The 20,793-nt window shown below is 31.4% G+C and overlaps 1 protein-coding gene across 3 annotated transcripts; it reads right to left on the minus strand.

The window, feature by feature from the left end:
• Window positions 1-7,601: 7,601 nt before the first annotated feature.
• Window positions 7,602-17,495, minus strand: LOC137836404 (uncharacterized). Of its 3 annotated transcripts, XM_068645152.1 has the most exons (8): window positions 16,784-17,495; window positions 15,656-16,205; window positions 15,114-15,208; window positions 14,118-14,236; window positions 13,047-13,151; window positions 9,379-12,453; window positions 9,063-9,276; window positions 7,602-8,541 (listed from the first exon to the last, which is right to left on the minus strand). In XM_068645152.1, the coding sequence occupies exons 1-8, from the start codon at window positions 17,172-17,174 to the stop codon at window positions 7,883-7,885; spliced, it is 5,208 nt and encodes a 1,735-aa protein (XP_068501253.1). In that variant the 5' UTR covers window positions 17,175-17,495; the 3' UTR covers window positions 7,602-7,882. The 3 variants fall into 3 exon arrangements, with proteins under 3 accessions (XP_068501253.1, XP_090153519.1, XP_090153518.1); XM_090297393.1 differs by lacking the exon at window positions 15,114-15,208 and having other exon boundaries at window positions 16,784-17,306; XM_090297392.1 differs by lacking the exons at window positions 14,118-14,236; window positions 15,114-15,208 and having other exon boundaries at window positions 16,784-17,392.
• Between the last annotated feature and the right edge of the window lie 3,298 nt (window positions 17,496-20,793).

The raw sequence follows: 20,793 nt of genomic DNA on the forward strand, positions 1-20,793 counted from the left end.
AATAAATATAAAAGAAACTTTTATTCACTTGTATATTAGAGAGTAAAATACATGGTGTGTATATATAAGAAAAAGATTCAGACCTAGCTGAAACAGAAAAGGAAAGTTGGGCCAAACAAACAAAGCCCAATAATTTAAAATAGAAAATTAAATATATTAACACCCCCTCAAGCTGGGAATAGATATTTGTCAGGCCCAGCTTAAATTTGAGAGTAGAGAATTGTGCGGAAGCAAGGAGCTTGGTGAATATGTCAGCAACTTGCATTGCAGAAGTAATGGGCAGTAGTTTGAGGAGACCAGAGTTAAGTTTTTCACGAACTAGGTGACAATCAATTTCGATGTGTTTGGTTCGTTCATGAAAAAACTTGATTGGAAGCTATTTGAAAGGCAGATTTGTTGTCACAGTACAGGGTTGCAGGCTGGGAGAGAGGAAGATGTAAATCCTGAAGGAGGTAAGACAACCATTGTAACTCACATGTGGTGGTGGCAATGGCTCTATACTCGGCTTCAGAGGAGCTGCGAGAGATAGTTGGCTGCTTCTTTGATTTCCATGATATTAGGGAGTCTCTTAAGTAGATGGAATATCCAGTGACAGATTTGCGTGTGGTAGGACATGTTGCCCAGTCAGAGTCACTAAAACCACAGAGGTGAAGTGAACTAGTGTGAGAAAAATATAGTCCTTCACCAGGGGTGCCCTTGAGGTAACGCAAAAGACGTGAGACAAACTTGCTGATGATGAGTTGTGGGTGCAGATATGAATGTTGTTTTGTTTATGATTAGCTCTAAAAATCCATTTACACCCAATAGGATGTTTTTCAGGAGAAAGATCTACCAAATATCAAGTTTCATTAGACTCATGAGCATCAAGTCCAGGTTGCATAACTTCTTTCCAAAAATCATGTTTTATTGTCTTTTTAAACGAGTTAGATTCTTGGATAGAAGAAATAATATAACAAAAAGAAGAATATGTAAAAGAAGAATTATGGTAAATATTTTTGAATAAGATATTTAGTACCTAAAGAATGATTGGTAACAATTTTTGAAAAGAAGAAAGTCGTGTGATAGTCCTTCAAACATCTAGGTTGTTGCTTAGAACGAGTACAAACTTGAACATATGGACATCAATTAGAAATAAAACTAATTTATTATATATATATATATATATATAAAATAAATTAGTTTTATCTTTCACCTTACAACTATTTTCAAAATACTTATATAATATAAAAGAAGTATGGAAGAGTAAAGTTTAATCCCAAAATTATTGTATTTGATATTAAAGTTATTCTACACTAGTTTTTTACAACTAAATATTTCATTATCTTTAATTTAAATTAAAATTCAATATATATTTTATGTAGTAAACCATTACAATAGAATTTTTATAATAATAACAATAAATACTAGATTTTCTTACAAAAATTCAAAATAATAAGAAATATATCACTTATTAAAAAGGTTTTACTGAAATAGTTTGAATCTCTATCGATAAAGATAGTGGTTTAATGCAAGAAATTCATATATTAAATTGCAAATTAGAAACAAGAAATAATAAATTAAAAACATATATTATTATATCTGTTTTGCAGCGATTATATTTCAATACTTTTTTGTCATGTTAACAACAACAATAAATATATCATTTTAAAAGCAATTTTACAAAATAGTTTACTTTTTTTTAGTAAAAGAATAATTTAAATAGAATAAAAAAGAAAATCAATTTAAGGAAAACTATAAAAAAATATTGCTTCAATAAAATATTAAATTTAATATTTGTTTAGATAAATAAAACTGTACTCATTATAGAATAGAAGAAAAAAAGTATTAAATATTCATTAAATACTTTCATTCATATTCATTGATGATCATTAAATAGCATTAAATACAGATACAAATACAAATACGACAATGCAAAAGTCACAGTTGTCCCCTTGCATTAAGTAATTCTTAATTAAAAGAAAATGATTTTAAAATTATTATAATTTTAACAACTCTAAATAAAAATGAATTTAAGCGAATCATTTTTCATCAACTGTGATTCTATTTTATGAGTATAAAATATTAAGTAAAGTTATTTACAAGAATTAATTAAACGATTAATAAAAACTCTGCATGTTATGAATATTATATGACTACTCTACATACTTTTATACAAAATACAACTTTAATTTAGAAGTATACCTGATTGTATGATACTTGTTTTATTTAATAAATTTTCTTTAAAAAATGATAACATATAAATTTATTTTGAAACTTTTACAAAATATATATCTATATATCTATATATATATATATATATATATTATTTTTTAGTACCAGACAAATCATCTCACTCGATTTTGCTGTCCGATCGATGAGTTAAAATATATTTAAAGAAGTTAAGACAATTGTAGAGATTTTCTGATAATCAGAGACACATCTTACCAAATTGGAATAATGTCCTGGAAAATCAGGGAACTTTTTTAAAAATAAGTTAACATTGATCTTTGATAGATTCGGTCATCATAACAGAGGACTCATGATTAAATACTATAAATAAACAATTTACAAAGAAGTAAGATATGTTTTTATCAAATACACCATATACTCTTAATATAGTACTTACTTGATCGTCAAAGAATATTATGAAGGTTAACTCTTGACCGAACACCAAGAAGAAGTGATCGAGTACTAGAGAACGAGTAACGAGGAGCGACCGAGACATCAACGACAAATGTTACTATCAGTTATAGTTCCGGATACTATCTAAGTCCTATCAATCTATACAAGTACATATATATTATTGTTAAGTGTTGACATGTAATTCTCCTATTCCTAAAATTTAAATATATAATTTTTTTTTTAAAAAAATGAACAAATTTTGGACACACAAAGTAGACTCCATTAAAGTTTTCGAGACAACTTGAAAAAAAATTCTATATTAAGTTTCTTGTAGTCTTCATAATTGATTCCTTATAATCATGTTTTTAGTTATAATCTTTAATCATCTAACTCTCATGTATTATTTTTTATTATGTATTTTTTTTATCTTTGTGAGTGATTAATTTTTGTGTTTAATATTTTGACTTAATTAAATTTCAAGATGCTAATAAATTTGAATATTTTTAATTGAGTATTTTGTTAAACTTTTGTGGTCTAGTTTCAAAGTTTTGATATTTTTCAATTGAGTTGATGTCCCATCATTTTGCTTACTTATCTTCATATGTTAAGAAATGTAAGATTTTGTAATTAATATAATAAAATATTATATTTAATATAAAATGACAAGTAATTTTTATCGTTTATATTGATCATAATATCGTTTCTCTCACACAATACAGACCAATTAATCACACAGACCAATTAATCACACACACAACACAAACCAATTAATCATCAATGCAAAATGAAAACACTAAAAAGTTTATTATCTAATGGACAATCTTATTTGAATTTAATTTATCATAGTTTTATTTGGATTTCATCTGATATGATAAATGTAGATTGAAAATTTATTCCTCACAAAATTCCTTTAATCATTTCTTTTGAAATGTCACCATTCATTTATTCAATTTTTCATTACAATTTTGGACATCAGAATTTTTTGAACAAAATTATAATATGTATGAACTTAATCTATACTTCAATAATGTTACCTATAGGCATCAAATTAAGATTTTTTCTTTTCTCATTTATATCCATTATATAATTTCATGAATTAAACTCATCAATTTAGATAAACTTTGTTCATCAAATGATAGAAACTAACATTTGATTAGATATCATCCCTCTCTTAATCTTATCGTCTAAAAATAGCGAAAAATTTATAATGTCCTCTAAAGGTAATTGTATTGTTATGTACATCCACATTCCATTGTAGTCCTAAGAATGTAGCATTTACCACCACAAAGAATTATCGAACATTTGGAGGTGTCATACATATATGTTTAAACTCTCTCTATCATTTTATAAAAGACAAATGGTACAATTTATTACAATTATCACAAAAAATACATGTTTTAGTACATCTTGCAATTTCTTCGAAGTGTTTTAATTTACTAAATTAAACTCAAAATTTTAAAAAAATCTTATAGTAAGTTAGCTTATTCTCAAAATATTAAATTCTCCGACTTATAAAATGTTAATATATATATATATATGAAAAAATTTATTTTTATGATTCAAGTTCCTATTTAAGATTCGAAATCCTAAATTTTATATTATATTAATATATTCCAATGGAGTTCTATAAGATCCAAGTCTTAAATCTTATAACCCTACCTATGCAATCAAGATGCTTTTAGAATCAATAACTAATGCAAAATATATAATCAAAACGAGTATGAATAAAGTTTAATTTCAACATTGTTGCATTTGATATATAAGTTATTCTTCATTAGTTTTTGGCATATACATACTTCATTATCTTTAATTTAAATTAAAATTCAACATGTATCCTTGTAAATACCTAGTAGGCATGCAAACTCCATTATATGATACTTTATTTTTCAGAACTTTTACTTCAATACTAATCAATATTTTATTTTTCATTGTTAAGAAAGAAATGTTTTAATACTAAAAAAATATTTTTTATTTTTATGATCAGAATCTTATTTAAGATTCAAAATATTAAATCTTATATAATATCAACATACTCCAATAATAAGAATCTCTTATAATATTATAGATTTTTAATTTATAATGCATCCATACAATAAAATGTCCTAAATACACAAGTTACAGTTACTAAAATTGAGTATGTAATTTATCACAATTTACAAACAATGTTTATCTTTGTAAATTTTCTATATACACAAGTTTTGGAAGCAAGTTAGGAAGGTCTCTAATATATTGGGTTAAATATGTTTTTCGCTTTATATTATAATACGAAATTGGTTTTTGTCTTTTGTCCAAACTTTATACCTCCTAGATATTTGTAGTTAGACAACTATTAGAATAAGTCTTTACGAGTATTTTTTTTAAGTAACAAACGAATTTCCAGTGTGTGGATTGTATTATAATATTACAACATCCACATCAACCATGAATTGTATGAAATATTTTAACATCATAATCTACTTTGAAAATCTATTTGCCACATGTAAAAAACTCGTAATTAAGAACTCATTCAAATAGTTCTCTTACTTATAAGTACCTAAGAGATCTCAAATTTAGACTAATGACGAAAACCAAATTTATGTAAAGGTATATGGATGAAAAACATATTTATCCGTTATTACTTTGATTCATCACTCTAACAACTATTGGAATCAAAATCTTATTCAGAAAACTCTTAGTGATAATAGTAATTTGTGGGAGCATGATATTGAATTGTGATGTGAAGTAATTCATTTTTCATCACCTTTCTTCTTTCAGTAGTTCTCAATTTGAAACTATTATGTTGTTTTATAATTTGGCATCGAACTAGCTATGAGAGAATATTGATTAGCCAATAAGATGTTGTTGTTGGACGATGCATTCCAAACACACACTAAAAAAAAATTACTAAATAAATATCAAAAACAAAAAAAATACTGTGGTTTCTTTAATTTTTTGACCTTTTCCATTAATTTCTATTGTAAGATCATTTAAAAACAAAGGAAAACATGATCTATATGTCTCGGAATTACTTTTAGAAATAGAAAATGAAAACCAAAATTTGATTATGATACAGGTTTGAAACCCTGTCATATACTATCATATATTTTAACAATACATAAAAACATTTTTCTGTAGACAATAGAAAAATATAAAATTGATAAAAAAATAGTGTCCTATCATAACCAAACCAAAACAAAGAGAATAATTTTATATGGCATAAGATGAACTTCATTTTTAACTTATCTTGACTTTGAATTCCAAGATAAAAAGCTTGGCTAAAAGTTTTGATAAAATTGGAGCATGATTTCCTTTGAGTTTCGAAGCCTTCCTAAAGAATTAGAGTAAAAAAAGTGAGAGAAAAATTTGGAAAATAAAATTTGTTTGCGTATAATTCACTCAATAAAGCTTGTTCTTTAGTATATAATTCGCATAATAAAATTTATTCTAATTGATAAAAATAAAATTTCTCCGTCATGATCCTAGTTTTATACAAGACATAAATAACAAGAAAAAGATAATTAATTATAAAGAAATTCATATTTTAAATTGCAAGATTTTATACTTACCATTATTGAGTAATACTTCTTTTATTTATTTATCACTATTTTTTTTCTTTCCAATCACACTTAATTACTTAAAACACATATTTTTATTTTAAAATAAACAAATAAATTTTAATTAAATACTAATCAAATTACTCACATAATAATTGTTGGAGATCTTACATAGAATAAAGATAAGGATAATTCATAGTATTTAAGTGAGTGCAAACCTTATCTTACAAACAAGTTTTATAAGGTTGATTTAGGCTTAAAATATATTTCTCGAGATGGTATCAAAGTCATTTAGAATCTATCCTATGGAGAATTTGTTGGGTCTATGGTGCAACACATCACTCATAAATATATAGTTTCACGCATGAGTTGACAGGTTTCAACATGAGAGGATGTGTCTCTCACATTGATTAGAGATAAAGAAAATTCATGTATAATTGGATGCAAATATCACTTTACAAGTCCATTTTACAAAATTGAATTAAACAATTCTTTATCCAAGAGACTACTTAATGTGACTAGTCTTTTGAACAAATCTCTTTAATTAGACAGAATTTTTTACAACATAAAATAAACATATGTATGTTCGTTGTAGTACAAGGTTAACTTAGACTATGCACTTATCGTCTGAGCATATAGATTCTTTATAAAACGTAAAGGGAGACTATATTGTATTGTATCAACGGATAGATGAAATATTTGCTTCTTACACTATCTATTGTTAGAAACATCAATATTCATCATACTGATAATACATTATCTTGTTTTATAGTATTATTTTTAACGCTTAATCAGAATCATAGGATATTAAACTTTTACTTTAACAAGAATAATGTCTACTAGTACACTTAAGTGAATGTCTTATTAAGCTCTATTACTTCTTTTAACGTGTATATGTTTATCTCAATCCTCAACCCTTCGATCTCACAATCTTGCAAGGTACTCAAGATTCTTTTGTCTCTTACATATGCTTGAGAATCGTCTAATTGGATGTTACTACTGATGCTTATTTAGACTAATCTCAAGGTCAGGTATCAAAGCCAACCGGACCACCTGACCCAGATGGGTACTGATGAATAAAAAAGAAATAAAAAAATTGAACAAGAAATTTTCAGGCCTTTAAATATAATACTACTAATATTTTTCTTTCTCACATTTAATTACGTTAGAAGGAATTAAAAAGATGTAAACCCCACATTTTTTTACTTTCTTCTCCTCATTTCCATCCTTCCAAACACACTCTTAAACTTATTTCTCACCTATTTCATCTCTCCCATCCCTCCCTTCCCCTTAACTAAATCACCCCAATCAAACCCGTTGTAAAAGAGTAATATAAATTTGAAAAACAGTCTAAGTACTCTTTACTTGTTTATTAATGAATTACTTTGCTTAGAGAGGACTGTTGGAGCACTTATTTACATAAAACATTAACAAGTATTTATATAGAACATAAAAAATGATACGACGTTATGAACAACAAATCGCTTCATTTCAAGGAACACTTGTTCATCTGCCCCACCAACAAAGTAGCACAAAACATCACTGTAATTCAGGAGACTAATAGAACTAATTACATTGCATATAAATTTTTAAAATCACAATAATTACAACACAATAGAAACAGGTGAGCACTGGCACCGCAACAATTTCTACCCTCCTAAATTCTTGTTAGAAACCCCTCAACGAGGGGAAAGAAAGAGATATTATAATTTCCTAGTGTTGGACCAATACATAAATACTTCCTCAAGTCATTCATCATCTGATAAACAGACTAAATCAGATGATGTAGCTGGATGAGCCGAGGTTTCCCGGGTGATACTACTACTTTTGTCACATTTAGATAGGTTCATCGAAGGCAAATCTGGCATATGTGGCCGAACATTTGGCAGATATATGCCGTGTTGACTGTTAGGATCAGTGCGAGGATTAATGGCAGGTAAAATGGGTGGCCAAACTCCCCTCTGAAGAACAGATGGAAAGGTTGCCAGTGTTGGCCGGGGTGTCTGGTGAGAAAATGGGAGAGAAGTTACAGGAATATTACCGAATGCAGGCTGACTAGGTCTCCCACGCATAACTGTACAGAAACTGGAGGCTGGGACGGGTGTTGGTGTTCTATAAGGGTGGAGATGTGGTGCAGGGGCACGTATCTCCCCATCAGTTTGAACATTTCCCAAGCGTGAAGAGAGGGGATTGATATGTTGTAGTCTTGAAGAACCAACAGAGAATGTTACAGGCGTACTGTACATGGCTTGTATTGGTGGTACCGTAGTCTGAGAGGTAGTTGTCCCATAGGAAGTCTGCAAGCTGGCTGCAGAATACACACGAGAAGATGGACTAGGAATCATATTGGGCCGAGTGCCATTTTGCGGACTTGCAACTTGAAATAATTGCTGTACAGAACTTGCATCTGACATTTATATAAAATGTGGTTAGAATAGACAAACAATAATTGGGGCAGATCGAGACGTGCATAAAAATGGCATATTTAACAAATAAACCCTTTCCTGATGTTTGCAAAAATCTAAACAACCTTCCTTAACTGCACTCGCCAAACGCACTGGTAGTTTTTGACTATGTATAAAGAAAGAAAACAGAAAACGCCAGCACAGTTTGAGAGCTTGGTTCCAAAAGCCCTACAAAGCCCACCCCACCAAAAGGGAAAGCCCTCTGTCCATTAACATTTGCGTTTGTGCAGATTCTTTTTTTTCCATTTGGGGGTTAAATTATAGAAGAACATAACGAATGGAAGAAAAGAAACACAAAACTGTCATGTTAAGAAGTCTTAGCAAAATATTAATCGTATCAGCAGTTTAGATATGTTTGTAAGCAGCAGATATACTTCGGCAGAAACTTGTACAGTCAAAAGGAGAACAATAAAGGGCATGGAAATTTCCACCATCACTAGAGTTAGTATAAAGAGAAATATACCTTTTTGCATGCTTGGAGCACCAGATAGTTTAAAATCCATGGATTTAGCCTTAAAAGCCTCAGCCAATTTCATATTTACATGAACTATGCTATGTTGTCTATCCAAGTCCTTCCTTACTTTCTGTAATTCAACTTCATTCTCCTTATGTTTAATGTCAAACTTCCTGTAAAGTTCCTCGAGTTCTGCCTCAAAATCAGATTTCAACTGCAATTTCTGCTCCAACAAGTAGAAATAACGTAGTTAATGTAAAGAAAAGATTGAGGGTATATAACCTAATATAAGAATCATCATAGTAACAGTAAACCAAAAGCTAACCCTTTCTTCAAAGCCTTTCCTATTTTTCTCTGTCAGTACATGTAGTCTTTCCACTTCATAATTAAGCGGATCACGGCCCAACCGTTGAATAATCCTGGGATCTGATTGGCTTGCAGGTTGTATAGGATGATTATTAATCGCTGCGAGAGTAGACAAATTTCTTGTGTTTGAAGACTGTTGTCTAACTCCAGAATGCAGAAGCGAAACCAAGTCCACATTTGAGGCTGGATGTACATCTTGACTAAAACATGAAGAATCAAGTTCCACATTTGAGGTACATTGCACAACAACTTGATTTTGAATCTCCATTGTTGATGTCTCAGGAACGTGGTTGGGGAAATTATTTTCATTGGATGGCTGGTCTTCAGTTCCAGTCACCGTAGGCAAGTTAGATAGGTCTCCATCACTGGAAGAAAGGATACCAGCAGAAGGTAACTGGCCCTCCTTCTCGGGAGGCTCCATGACCAGTGAATCATTCGTAGATACATTAGCTGGTACAGTATCAACAGAACTTGGTACCAAACTGTTCTGCATTTCTATTGTAGTATTCTGGTCAGGTGGAGACTCTAAAGATGATAGTGGTTGCACTTGTTCTAGAGGCTCCATGAGATCATCAACTGATATAGATACTGGAGTCTCCTGGGACAAACTGTTTTCAGTCATAGTACTACACACTCCTTCCTGCTGGTCTGAATTTGAGGGATGTTGCACAACAGCTTGATTTTGAATCTCAATTAATGTTCCAGGAATGTGGTCGAGGAGATCATCTTCATTGTATGGCTGATCTTCAGTTCTAGTCATCAAAGGCATGTTGGATAGGTCGCAGTTGGAAGAGAGGAAACCTGCAGAAGGAAATTGCCCCTCCTCTGGAGTCTCCATGACCAGTGAATCATTAGTGGATTGATTAGCTTGTACAACATCAACAAGACTAAATACTACATAATTCTGCACTTCTCTAGCAGCATCCAGGTCAGGTGGAGACTCTACTTCTAGAGGCTCCATAAAATCAACTGGTCTAGATACTGGAGTCTCCTGGTACAAACTATTTTCAGTCATGGTTGTACATACTCCTTCCTGCTGGTCCAATGTGGCACTTTTATCCACCACCACATTGTGTGTTAATTGAAATTCAACCTCTACAAGGCTATTTTCTGGCATCAAGACAGAAACATGTTCATCAGGTAGGGTCTGGCTATTGCTTGGGCTTGTAGTACAAGTCCCTGATGATAAATTGCCATCAAATACTGGACCTCCATTAGCTAATTGATCCATGGATGAAGAATTCTGAGGAATCACATTGTCAGGGTAATTAACTGCGTCAGGCATCCAATTAGCTTCCTCCCCATCTAATACATTTACAATGGCTCTATCATTAGTTTCTGACACTCCACCTGGAATTTGTCCAACAGGTATGCTTGATGATACTCCATCGTGACTTTGTTTCTCTATAGAAGATTGATTTGAAAGAATAGCATTAGCATCAGAGCTATTATTACTGGAACTATCGGCTCCACATGGTTTTGACAACACACTATCTAAAACTGAGACATCTACTGCACCTCCAGATATTTGCTCAGTGGATGAAGTCAAATTGACAGACTCATGTATTCCCACATTTTCATCTCTATTTAATACTATGGTCCTATCAGCATTTCTCTCATCAACCAAAGGAGAATTAAGAATAAAATTATCTGAACCACTGCCATCAAGTGCAAATTTTTCACAATCTAGAGTGAGCATGCTATTTTCATTATGGACACGATGTTGAGGTGACTTTGAATTCCTCAAGGAAATTCTTTCATCATAAAAAGATGAGTTCAGAGTGTCAGCATTATGTGAACCATTATTGTTATCAGCGTCATGGATTTGTGCAGTATTCTCACAATATGGTGTGCACATGGCATTTACACTTGGAATATGTTCGTTGGATGATTGAGAATTCAAGAGGGTCATATTCTTTGCACCATCATTGGAACCATTAGCGTCAACTTCTATCGATGATCCACAAACAGGCTTGATCTGTATAGTCCCGTCAAGTTCCCCTAGCCTAGAAGAAGGAATTTCAACAAGATCATTCTCAGAACTGCTGGTGTTACAGACTGAAGGAGCCACCTCTGCACTAAGAACATCTAGTGTTTCCCCGTGACATATGTCTTCATTATGTGAAGGCAGAACTTGTATTATAGCATCCTGCCCAAAATCATTATCGGATTCATGATTAAAATTTACACACCCTTCCCCATGACGAGTTTGCAGTTCAACTGTGCTACCGAATGGTGCAACAACTGAGGCATTGACATCGGGAGCTTCAGAGAATCCAACAACAGATTCAGTCCTTGCCGTGACTTCCACTGTATCATTGAAACCCTTTCCTTCAGCAACATGATCAGACACAAGGACTTTCAGAGCATTATGATGCTGAGCTTGATAACAAATCTGTAAGGATTCGACCATGGTCCCAAGTTTGTCCAAATCAATTGAGTTAAACAATTCATCTGGCGCTGAAGACTCTTGGAACATCAGCCTTGTTTTTAATTGCTTGACCTCAAGATCCTTGAGACGTATTTCTTGCTGCCTATTCAATTCTCTAGTTCTTTTCATGTAAGCACTTTTGAAAGCCAGAAGCTTTCCATCGTTAACCAAATCATTGGGAGAACATGATCGAACAGCTTCCCACTCTATCTGGTGCCTTCTCTGAATTTCAGCATTTTCATTCTCAATATCTTTTTTCAACTTTATCTTCTCTTCCCGATGCATCAGAAGTAGCTTGTTCCACTGGCTTTTACGCTTCTGGACGGCTCTAATATTTATAGAATTATCAGTTTTTACCAATTCAGCCTCAGGTGTCACTTCAGTATATGGATGAACCCCACTTGATGATTCAGAAGCATTTGCATAGCCAGCAAAATTAGAGTTTCGTTTGAGCGATAAAAAACTTTCCCTCAGATCCCAAAGTCTTGAATTGATTTCATCTACAACTTCTTTCTTGCAGTCAAAATTCAAGTGCTTCTTTGCAAGCAAAAGGGAAGCTTGAAAGTTGAGTTTGTGATTTAGCAAAGCAGCAGCAGTCAAACACTGAAATTTTAAAAGTACACAAAAGCTTGTCAATTGTACGTATTAAAGGCAACCAAGAGAACAACACATTTAATTTAGAGTCTGAAAACCCTAAGAAACTAAATTTTCTACATTTAATTTAACAGGTTAAGATTGAAGCTTAAATCTAGCTTCATTTGACCAGCTGACTGTGCTACTCATATCAGAATCTCAACTTATAAAATACAAAAAGGCATCCATAAGAAACAGGTTGAAATTGACTGGTTAGATCAAGTGCAGACTAAAAAATTTCTGCCATTAGGTTGCAGCAACAGATAAAATATCAATGGACGAAAAAAACAAGCATCAATGGAGTATTAGATCTTCCCAAAGAGAAAGGCTAACTGATGCAGAATAAAGGATGCTAATGATTATTAATTTATTATGTTATTCTTATTTCTAAGAAATTGTAAGAATGGTGCACTTCTATGATTTAGTTGGATTTGGGATTACAAACAGTTATTTATAAAAAGGCTAAAAAGAAGTTTTTTAAGCAAGCAAGAGGACTCAGCCAAAGAAAACTGAAAGGGAAAAAATAAGGAAAAAGAAAAAAAAATGTGAGAAAATATTCTGACCAGAGATAGTTGAAAAGCCTGTAATATTGGCAATGGTTCTGTACAGATCTGGTAATTGTTCATAGTATATTCAAGACAATTTTGAACCATACTCTTGACATCATCCTGCATGAAAAGAAAATGTCAAAATACAACAAAATTCAAACTGATACTAGAACCCAGATTGAAGTATACTAAATCAACTATCGTGAAACTCGTACAAGCATACAGGTTTTAAAAATGAGTCCCTGGGGATGCAGGGTTGGATTCGAAGAATTCAAAGCTATATTTTTAATAAGTCAAAGTCAGAGACAATAAAATATATTATGAAAAAATAGATCCACGTTCCTTGAATCTAACCATCATACAACTATTTGAATCTGTTCAGTAACTCACCAAAATGTAATGCAACACCAACACATTTCCCTACTCCAATAAAATCAAAATATCAACAACAAACCCTTGGAGAAACCAAAAGAATGGCATCATGGCAGAGAAATGTTATTATTAATTATTTCCAGCTCCCTCCCCCCTGGCTATGTTGAAATATATACTGATTGTTGTTTTCTTAGTGGATCTTTATGGTAACTGTCTCAGTTTAAAACAAGTAATATAGGCCTACACCTACTATTAAGTTTCAACCTAATACTTTTCCTATTTCAGACATCCCTCTTAAATTTCTAAACATAATGTTACAATATCAACCAAAATCCGAATTCCATGTCAACAGGTGTTCTTCAACATAACCTGGATCTACCCTTTTAAACTTGGACTTCACATTTCCAAAACCGACGACATTCCCGCATCATTGTAAGACAGCCTTCACAAGATTCACACTACAGCATTGCAAACTTACGTGACATGATAAGTAATTTATCATAACATCCAGAACTTAATGAAAGGATAGTATCAAATCAACAAAATTATGAATGCATAAATCAATATTACTGAAGAGCACATGTTTTTATAGTCTCATAAATGCATTTCATCAATAAAAAAACTGGTAAATAAATTGCAATACTATCAACAAAAGACCATAGCAGGACAAACAAACAGCAAGTAAAACATGGCAAAGAGAAAACAAGAGCATACAGGGAGATGCAGAATTTCACAAAGATTTGCTATCTCTGGCTTCAGTAAAAGATGTAAGCTCCTCTGCTGTTTCCTTATTTTGTCAGTTTCGACAGTGTTTCCTTGAGATCTCGCTGAGTCTGACATTTGATCAAACAAACAAATGATAAGAACTAGGAACTGCAATTCACATTACCAAACAATGCTGGGATAAGGACAAAAGACAGTTGAGGCAGCACGCCCAAAAACTGTCACTTTGAGACAGTAAGGAAACCTGGTTTTGTGTGTGAGGGTGGGAATCAAGCAAATTATTTCTAGGGCTGTGACAAAAAGAATAAGGAAAGGCAAGTTAACTCAAATCTTAAAAGTTGGGGACGGAGGAAACAAGCACTGTATAGCAGGAGTTAGTACGTATTTCCTTCAGTTTGAAGATGAGAAAAAGAAAAGAGCAGAATGTATCTTGGCTATGATGAGTGGAAACCCATAGAAATAGATAAGAATCTTCACCAAAGATGGGAAAAGCCACCTATATTACTCCCTCCTTTGGCACTATTTGAACTCTGAAGAACTTTTCTCCTTTGATTGGTTCCTATATCTTCCCTCAGATAAACCAGATTGACTACTCTACAACTTATTTCACACTCACTAGGATAAGATTAATTCAGTAAGAATTTAGGTATCATTTTGATCACCAATGAGCTTGCAACAACTCTTGCTGTGTGAGTGATATGTTGTAAACAGCTGTTTAGCTGTCCTTAGTGTGGATAGTTAGAAGTTAGTTGTGACAGCAGTCAAAATAGACAGCTCTCACTAATTGTTTCTGTTGCTTGCTCAGCACTCTAAGAGTAGTTATATCTGATGTAATAGATAGATTCAATACAGTCATCCAAATCACATTTTTCTTTCAGAAATTCAATTTTCTCTATCTTTCTCTCTTAACTCTTGTTATTTATCAATGTCATTGAACTGCGAAAACTCAGAACAAACTGAAACTTAATAATGATGGGGACAACTAACCTTCCTTGTTCCTAGTAGATAACTTTGAAGAAGGCTGATCAACATTATTGGTCGATTTCCTCCAATCCTTTTTTACATCTGATAAGGAGATCTGCCTAAAAAACAAAACTCAAACCCGCTTAGGAGATAACGAAATAAGCTTATCCCTTTTCAGTTGCATGTCAAATTTTATTATTATCAATGGTATCTGAGGTGTTGATGGGATGTGACCCATTTCCCAGAAACAATACAATCTTCACAGACAAACTAAACTTTAGGTTGTTATAATGGTCAGGGAGTTTCTTAACAATGTGTAGAAAAATCCTACTTGGCATCTCACATCTTCCTAGACATAAAACCAAATATGTATTTTCAATATACAGAGAAAGATATCTTCTAAGAAAGAAAAAAAGGAAATTATGTGAAAGTTAAACTTAATAAAAGCAATAAAACATGCCAAATTGCCAATAGGCACGAGCATTGAATGGATTAAAATTCTTAGTTTGTATTAATTCAGGAATAAGATTGATTAATTCCCTAGCATTAGCTAAAAAATAAAGTACCTTATCCTTTTGGAACATGACCCACTGGTCTCCACAACATTGCTGCATATCCTTGACGGGCGAGTATCCTCAAACAAGTTACTGTTATTGTTATTCTCCACCAACATAGCAGAAGCATCTGAATGCTTGTCCATCATTGTTCTTTTTCTCTTAGAAGATATTGATTTTTCATCCTTAACATGCTCAATACGTTTCCTAATCAGATTTTCATTTGATATGAAATCCTTTGATCCTAAAATTTGTGATCTCTCCTCTTTGCATGAATCAAACTGAACCTTTTCACGTGCTTCACTGGGCTCACAACTTGCAGTATTAGACAGTACCAATGGATTTACAGTCACATCATAATCTGATAGTTCTTTCACTGGCTCACTCAACTTAGGCTCAGCTTTCATCTCTTTACCGGTGGCACCTGCAGGCAGCCCAATATCCTTATCATCCCTGGCAGAATCTAAACAGTTCCCTTTAAGACAGCCATCAATCTTGCCCCCAACCCCATCATCACCTTCTTCAGTTGACCTATCCATCCCATTTGTCTTCACGTGGCAATCTGCCAGTCAAAAGTTAAAATATTAACATGAAAAATATACTAACTAACACTAGCACACCTCACTCAGCCACATTTTCAACTATCCAAATTTTAATAACAATACAAACTATTGAGAGACTAGCTTTAAGTCCCATCTTCATCTATAACAGCCAAAGTGAACTGAGTGAATGAGTATGAGAGATAGAAAACTGCATGTGATTGATATTTTTTTATACAGAAAATTTAGGAGGGAATTATGGCATTGATAATTGATTGAAACTGGTAAAATCCAATAACAGAATCCCCTAGCTCTTCATTTTTTTAGTATAAATTAAAATTGATTGGTACTAGTAAAATCCAATAATAGAACTCCACCTAGCTCACCATATTTTAGAATAAAAGTGTAACTGATATGAACCATCTCATAACCACCCCACTAAACTCTAACTGACTGCACGAGTTTTAATAACACTGCGACTGATCTGAAACCGATTCATAACCACTCTCTCTTCAAGAAATGAAATTCCTCAAATCGTCCAATTTAAAAGAGTTCTTCAGTTTAGCTTAAGAACTAAGAACGGATAGAGCAAGATACTTACGCTCAGTCACTCTCCTAGTTCTGGGTCTCGAAGAAGCTTCCACGCCACGTTCCTCATTTTCATCGTGTCCATCCTCGCTGGCTTCAAACGACAACTGTTTCCCACTGCAATGCCTCTTCTGCCGCGTCCTCGAACCCGAATCCCTGGAAGCCGACGAAGGAGAAACATGCTTCGTTCTCTCAGATCTCCTCAACGGACTTGGCGTCTCCGTCTTCCTCTTCGGATCCATCCAGCCCACGGACGACGGTGGAGTCCTCTTCTCGAGACGCTCCGACTTGCGATTTGGAGTGGTGGAGGAAGTCGCAGCGACTTTCTTCGACAATGTCTCTCTCGAAGACCTCGTCATCGGTCTTTTCTCCGGTACGTGACTGGAGCCGGTATCGTGCGCCATTTCCTAGTATTTAAGCCCAAATCACTAACCCTAATTCGCCAACAATAGTTGTTTCGGACACAAGATGTTGAAAATGGTGAGCTCAGAGACTAATTTTACTCACTTTGGAGATAACTGTCTGAAAACAGCTGCGGTGGTTACTATTCGTGGTAGTTTGATGCTATGTTACCATCGAGGGGATTCACCCAACACTGCTATGCTTCACCTATCCCGAGAATACCAGAAAAACTTTTCTGATGAAATAATACCATTGGCTGCGAAAACGAGGAAAAGGGTATTCTTGACCATCTACACTCATGCCAATTTGTCTTTTACTCTGTTAAGAAAAGGGGAGTGAGGTACACGACAGGGATAAATTACAATGAATTATGGTATACTATGTATATAAAATTACACTTCTAGCCTTTCTTACTAGTTAACAAAAGTCTTAATACAAGTATTTTTACTTTTTCTACCTTTCTTGATTTTAAGTAACATATTTAATTTTTTAGAATAATGAATTTTGAAAACCATCATTAGTTAATGTCATTTCTGCAAAAGTCGCTGTTATAAAACTATTTATATTCTTTTAAAACTTACTATTTGTGATTGATTTAAGTAAAGAACATACTTTTTTTTAAGGTTTCCTTTATGCTTTACTGCACATGCTTTGTTTTTTTACCCTTTTTATCTTGTTATATATTTTTTTATGAAACGAAATCTTAATGACATAAAAAAATATGTTATTATATAAATTTTTTCATATAAATCAAATTTCTATTTTCTAGAAAAATAAATAAATAGTTTTATCATTATAATTTGAAACTAAAAAAGGCATATTTTTATTAAATTTTTTTATTACTACTATTTATATCTGTACAATTTTGAATTATTTAAACTAATTGATATAATAAATATTAAATTTAAATTTTATATACTTTATTTTATTTTTTAATTTAAACTATTTTATATTAAAAAATTATAATTTTCGTTCTGTGTAATTTTTACAATTATGTAATGAAATATTAACTTCTTTCAATTTGTATAGTCAAATCAGTGAACTACATACAAAATAAAAATATATTTAAAATTTTTCTAAACAAATAGTAAGAATAATACAAATATATATTAAAATATAACGATAGTAATGTAAGAAAATTAAATACCTTAAATTAAGGTTATAAAGTTTAAAATTTCAAAAATAAATCACTTTGAATACTTTGTAAATACTTTTTTGATAGTTAAATTAGTTTATAAGCTAATAATAGCATTGGAATAGATTCTAAATATCTTTATAAAAAGATATTGTTAAAACAAACAAAAAATTGAATTATATTTTAAAATTATTTGAAATTTGTTTGTAAAATTTGTTCTAGATGAAGTTTATATCACATAAGATTTCTCAAGTAATTTTCTTAAGGATATTGTAATGAGATGGTAATATCATATTTTTAAATATCATATTAATTATTTTATTTTTTATCTTAAAATAAGAGTTAACAAATTTTATATTCTGATTTATGTGATTATATTGTCAATTTTAAAAGTATTTTGTATTCTAGATAAAGTTTAAGTATCTGATTGGTACCAGATAAGTCATGTCATTCGGTCTCGATAACTGACCCGACTGCATTAATATACATTAAAGACACCCAATATACCAATATATCAATATACCTCCTTATAACGCAGTGATCATGCTAGAAATTAGTTAACACTAATATTTAATAAATTCAATCCATTACAACAAAGACCTATAACTAAACACTAAGTGTACTTACTTGATCATCAAAGTACCTTTTTTAAGTCAACCTCGATCGAGCACCAACAATTAAAAGAGGAGACTTGAAGTAAGGAGCGAGAAGGCGACTGACATATTTTCTAGGCCCACTTTATCTATACAGATACAATTGGCGTCCACCGTAAGATCAAGATAAAGTCAAAGCAAACAAATGGTATCAACAAGACAGAGAGAATGACAAAGGCTGAGCAAATGACTATGTTCCAGACCTGACAGAAAGATATGACGAAGATGCGCCAGAAGAATGAGGAGGAGATACGAATCCTCCGATAATAGAATTTTCAAATAGAGCAATGGGAACACAAACTATTATTTTAGAGGAGGAACTTAAGGAACATTCCTTTACTGATCAAATCATGGAAGCACAATTTCCTCCTAATTGGAAAGGTTTGAACATTGAAAAATATGAAAATAACAAATATAATTGTTAGTATTTAGATCTGTTATCATATTATTTTGAATATAACATATATAATTATTATCATTTAAATATGTTGAGATATTATTATGAAAATAACAAATATAACTATTAGTATTTAAATCTGTTATCATATTATTGTGAAGATAATATAAATGATTATTGTCATTTAAATCTGTTGTGATATTATTATGAAAATAACAAATATAATTGTGTCTATACAGGTACAAACAAATGGTATCAACAAGACAGAGAGAATGACAAAGGTTGAGCGAATGACTATGTTCCAGACCTTACAAAAAGATATGACGAAGATGCGCCATAAGAACGAGGAGGAGATACGAATCTTCTGAGAATAGAATTATCAAATAGAGCAATGGGAACACAAACTATTATTTTAGAGGAGGAACTTTAAGGGACATTCCTTTACTGATCAAATCATGGAAGCACAATTCCCTCCTAATTGAAAAGGTTTGAACATTGACAAATATGGAAATAACAAATATAATTGTTAGTATTTAGATTTGTTATCATATTATTTTGAATATAACATATATAATTATTATCATTTAAATATGTTGAGATATAATTGTTAGTATTTAAATATGTTATCATATTATTATGAAGATAATATAAATGATTATTATCATTTAAATCTGTTGTGATATATATTATTATGAAAATAACAAATATAATTGTTATGATTTAAATTTGTTATCATATTATTCTGAAGATAACATATATTATTATTATCATTTAAATCTATTGGGATCTCTGAAGATAACAAATATAATGATTGTTATTTAAATATGTTATCATATTATTATGAAGATAACATATATATGAGTATTATAATTTAGAATTGTGTGATCTTATTTTGAAGATAATATAAATTTATTATCATTTAAATTTGTTGTGATATTATTCTAAAAATAAATATAATTGTTATGATTTAAATTTGTTATCATATTATTCTGAAGATAACATACATTATTATTATCATTTAAATCTATTGGGACATATGAAGATAACAAATATAATGGTTATTATTTAAATATGTTATTATATTATTCTGAAGATAACATATATGATTATTATAATTTAGAATTGTGTGATCTTATTATGTAGATAACAAATATAATTATTGTTATTTAAATATGTTATCATATTATTCTAAAGAAAACATATATAATTATTATTATTTAAATATGTTGTGTATTCTCGTCAAAAAAGACAAATGAGAAGAGATCAGGCCAAACTCTAAAGGATGACTCCCAAAATTAAGATAAGTATTATTCTATGCAATACATAATACACTGATGTATTTTATGTTCTTACCCACTTGATCGTTGGAGTATTGACAAAAGGTGGAATTGCCTCATCACATATATGATTGTTTTATTTAAATTTGTTGTGATATT

Source organism: Phaseolus vulgaris, chromosome 11 (genome assembly GCF_051622355.1).
Source record: "Phaseolus vulgaris cultivar YP4 chromosome 11, ASM5162235v1, whole genome shotgun sequence".
Classification (NCBI taxonomy): Eukaryota; Viridiplantae; Streptophyta; class Magnoliopsida; order Fabales; family Fabaceae; genus Phaseolus; species Phaseolus vulgaris.

What these genes read in the sequence shown, in the direction of transcription:
- LOC137836404 (XM_068645152.1), bottom strand. Translation starts at nt 17,174, where the DNA reads ATGGCGCACGATACCGGCTCCAGTCACGTACCGGAGAAAAGACCGATG. An exon ending in AACTAGGAGAGTGACTGAGC is followed by an intron (nt 16,206 to 16,783) that starts GTAAGTATCTTG and finishes TTTGACTGGCAG; the next exon opens with ATTGCCACGTGAAGACAAAT. An exon ending in TGCTCCAAGCATGCAAAAAG is followed by an intron (nt 8,542 to 9,062) that starts GTATATTTCTCT and finishes TATAAATGTCAG; the next exon opens with ATGCAAGTTCTGTACAGCAA.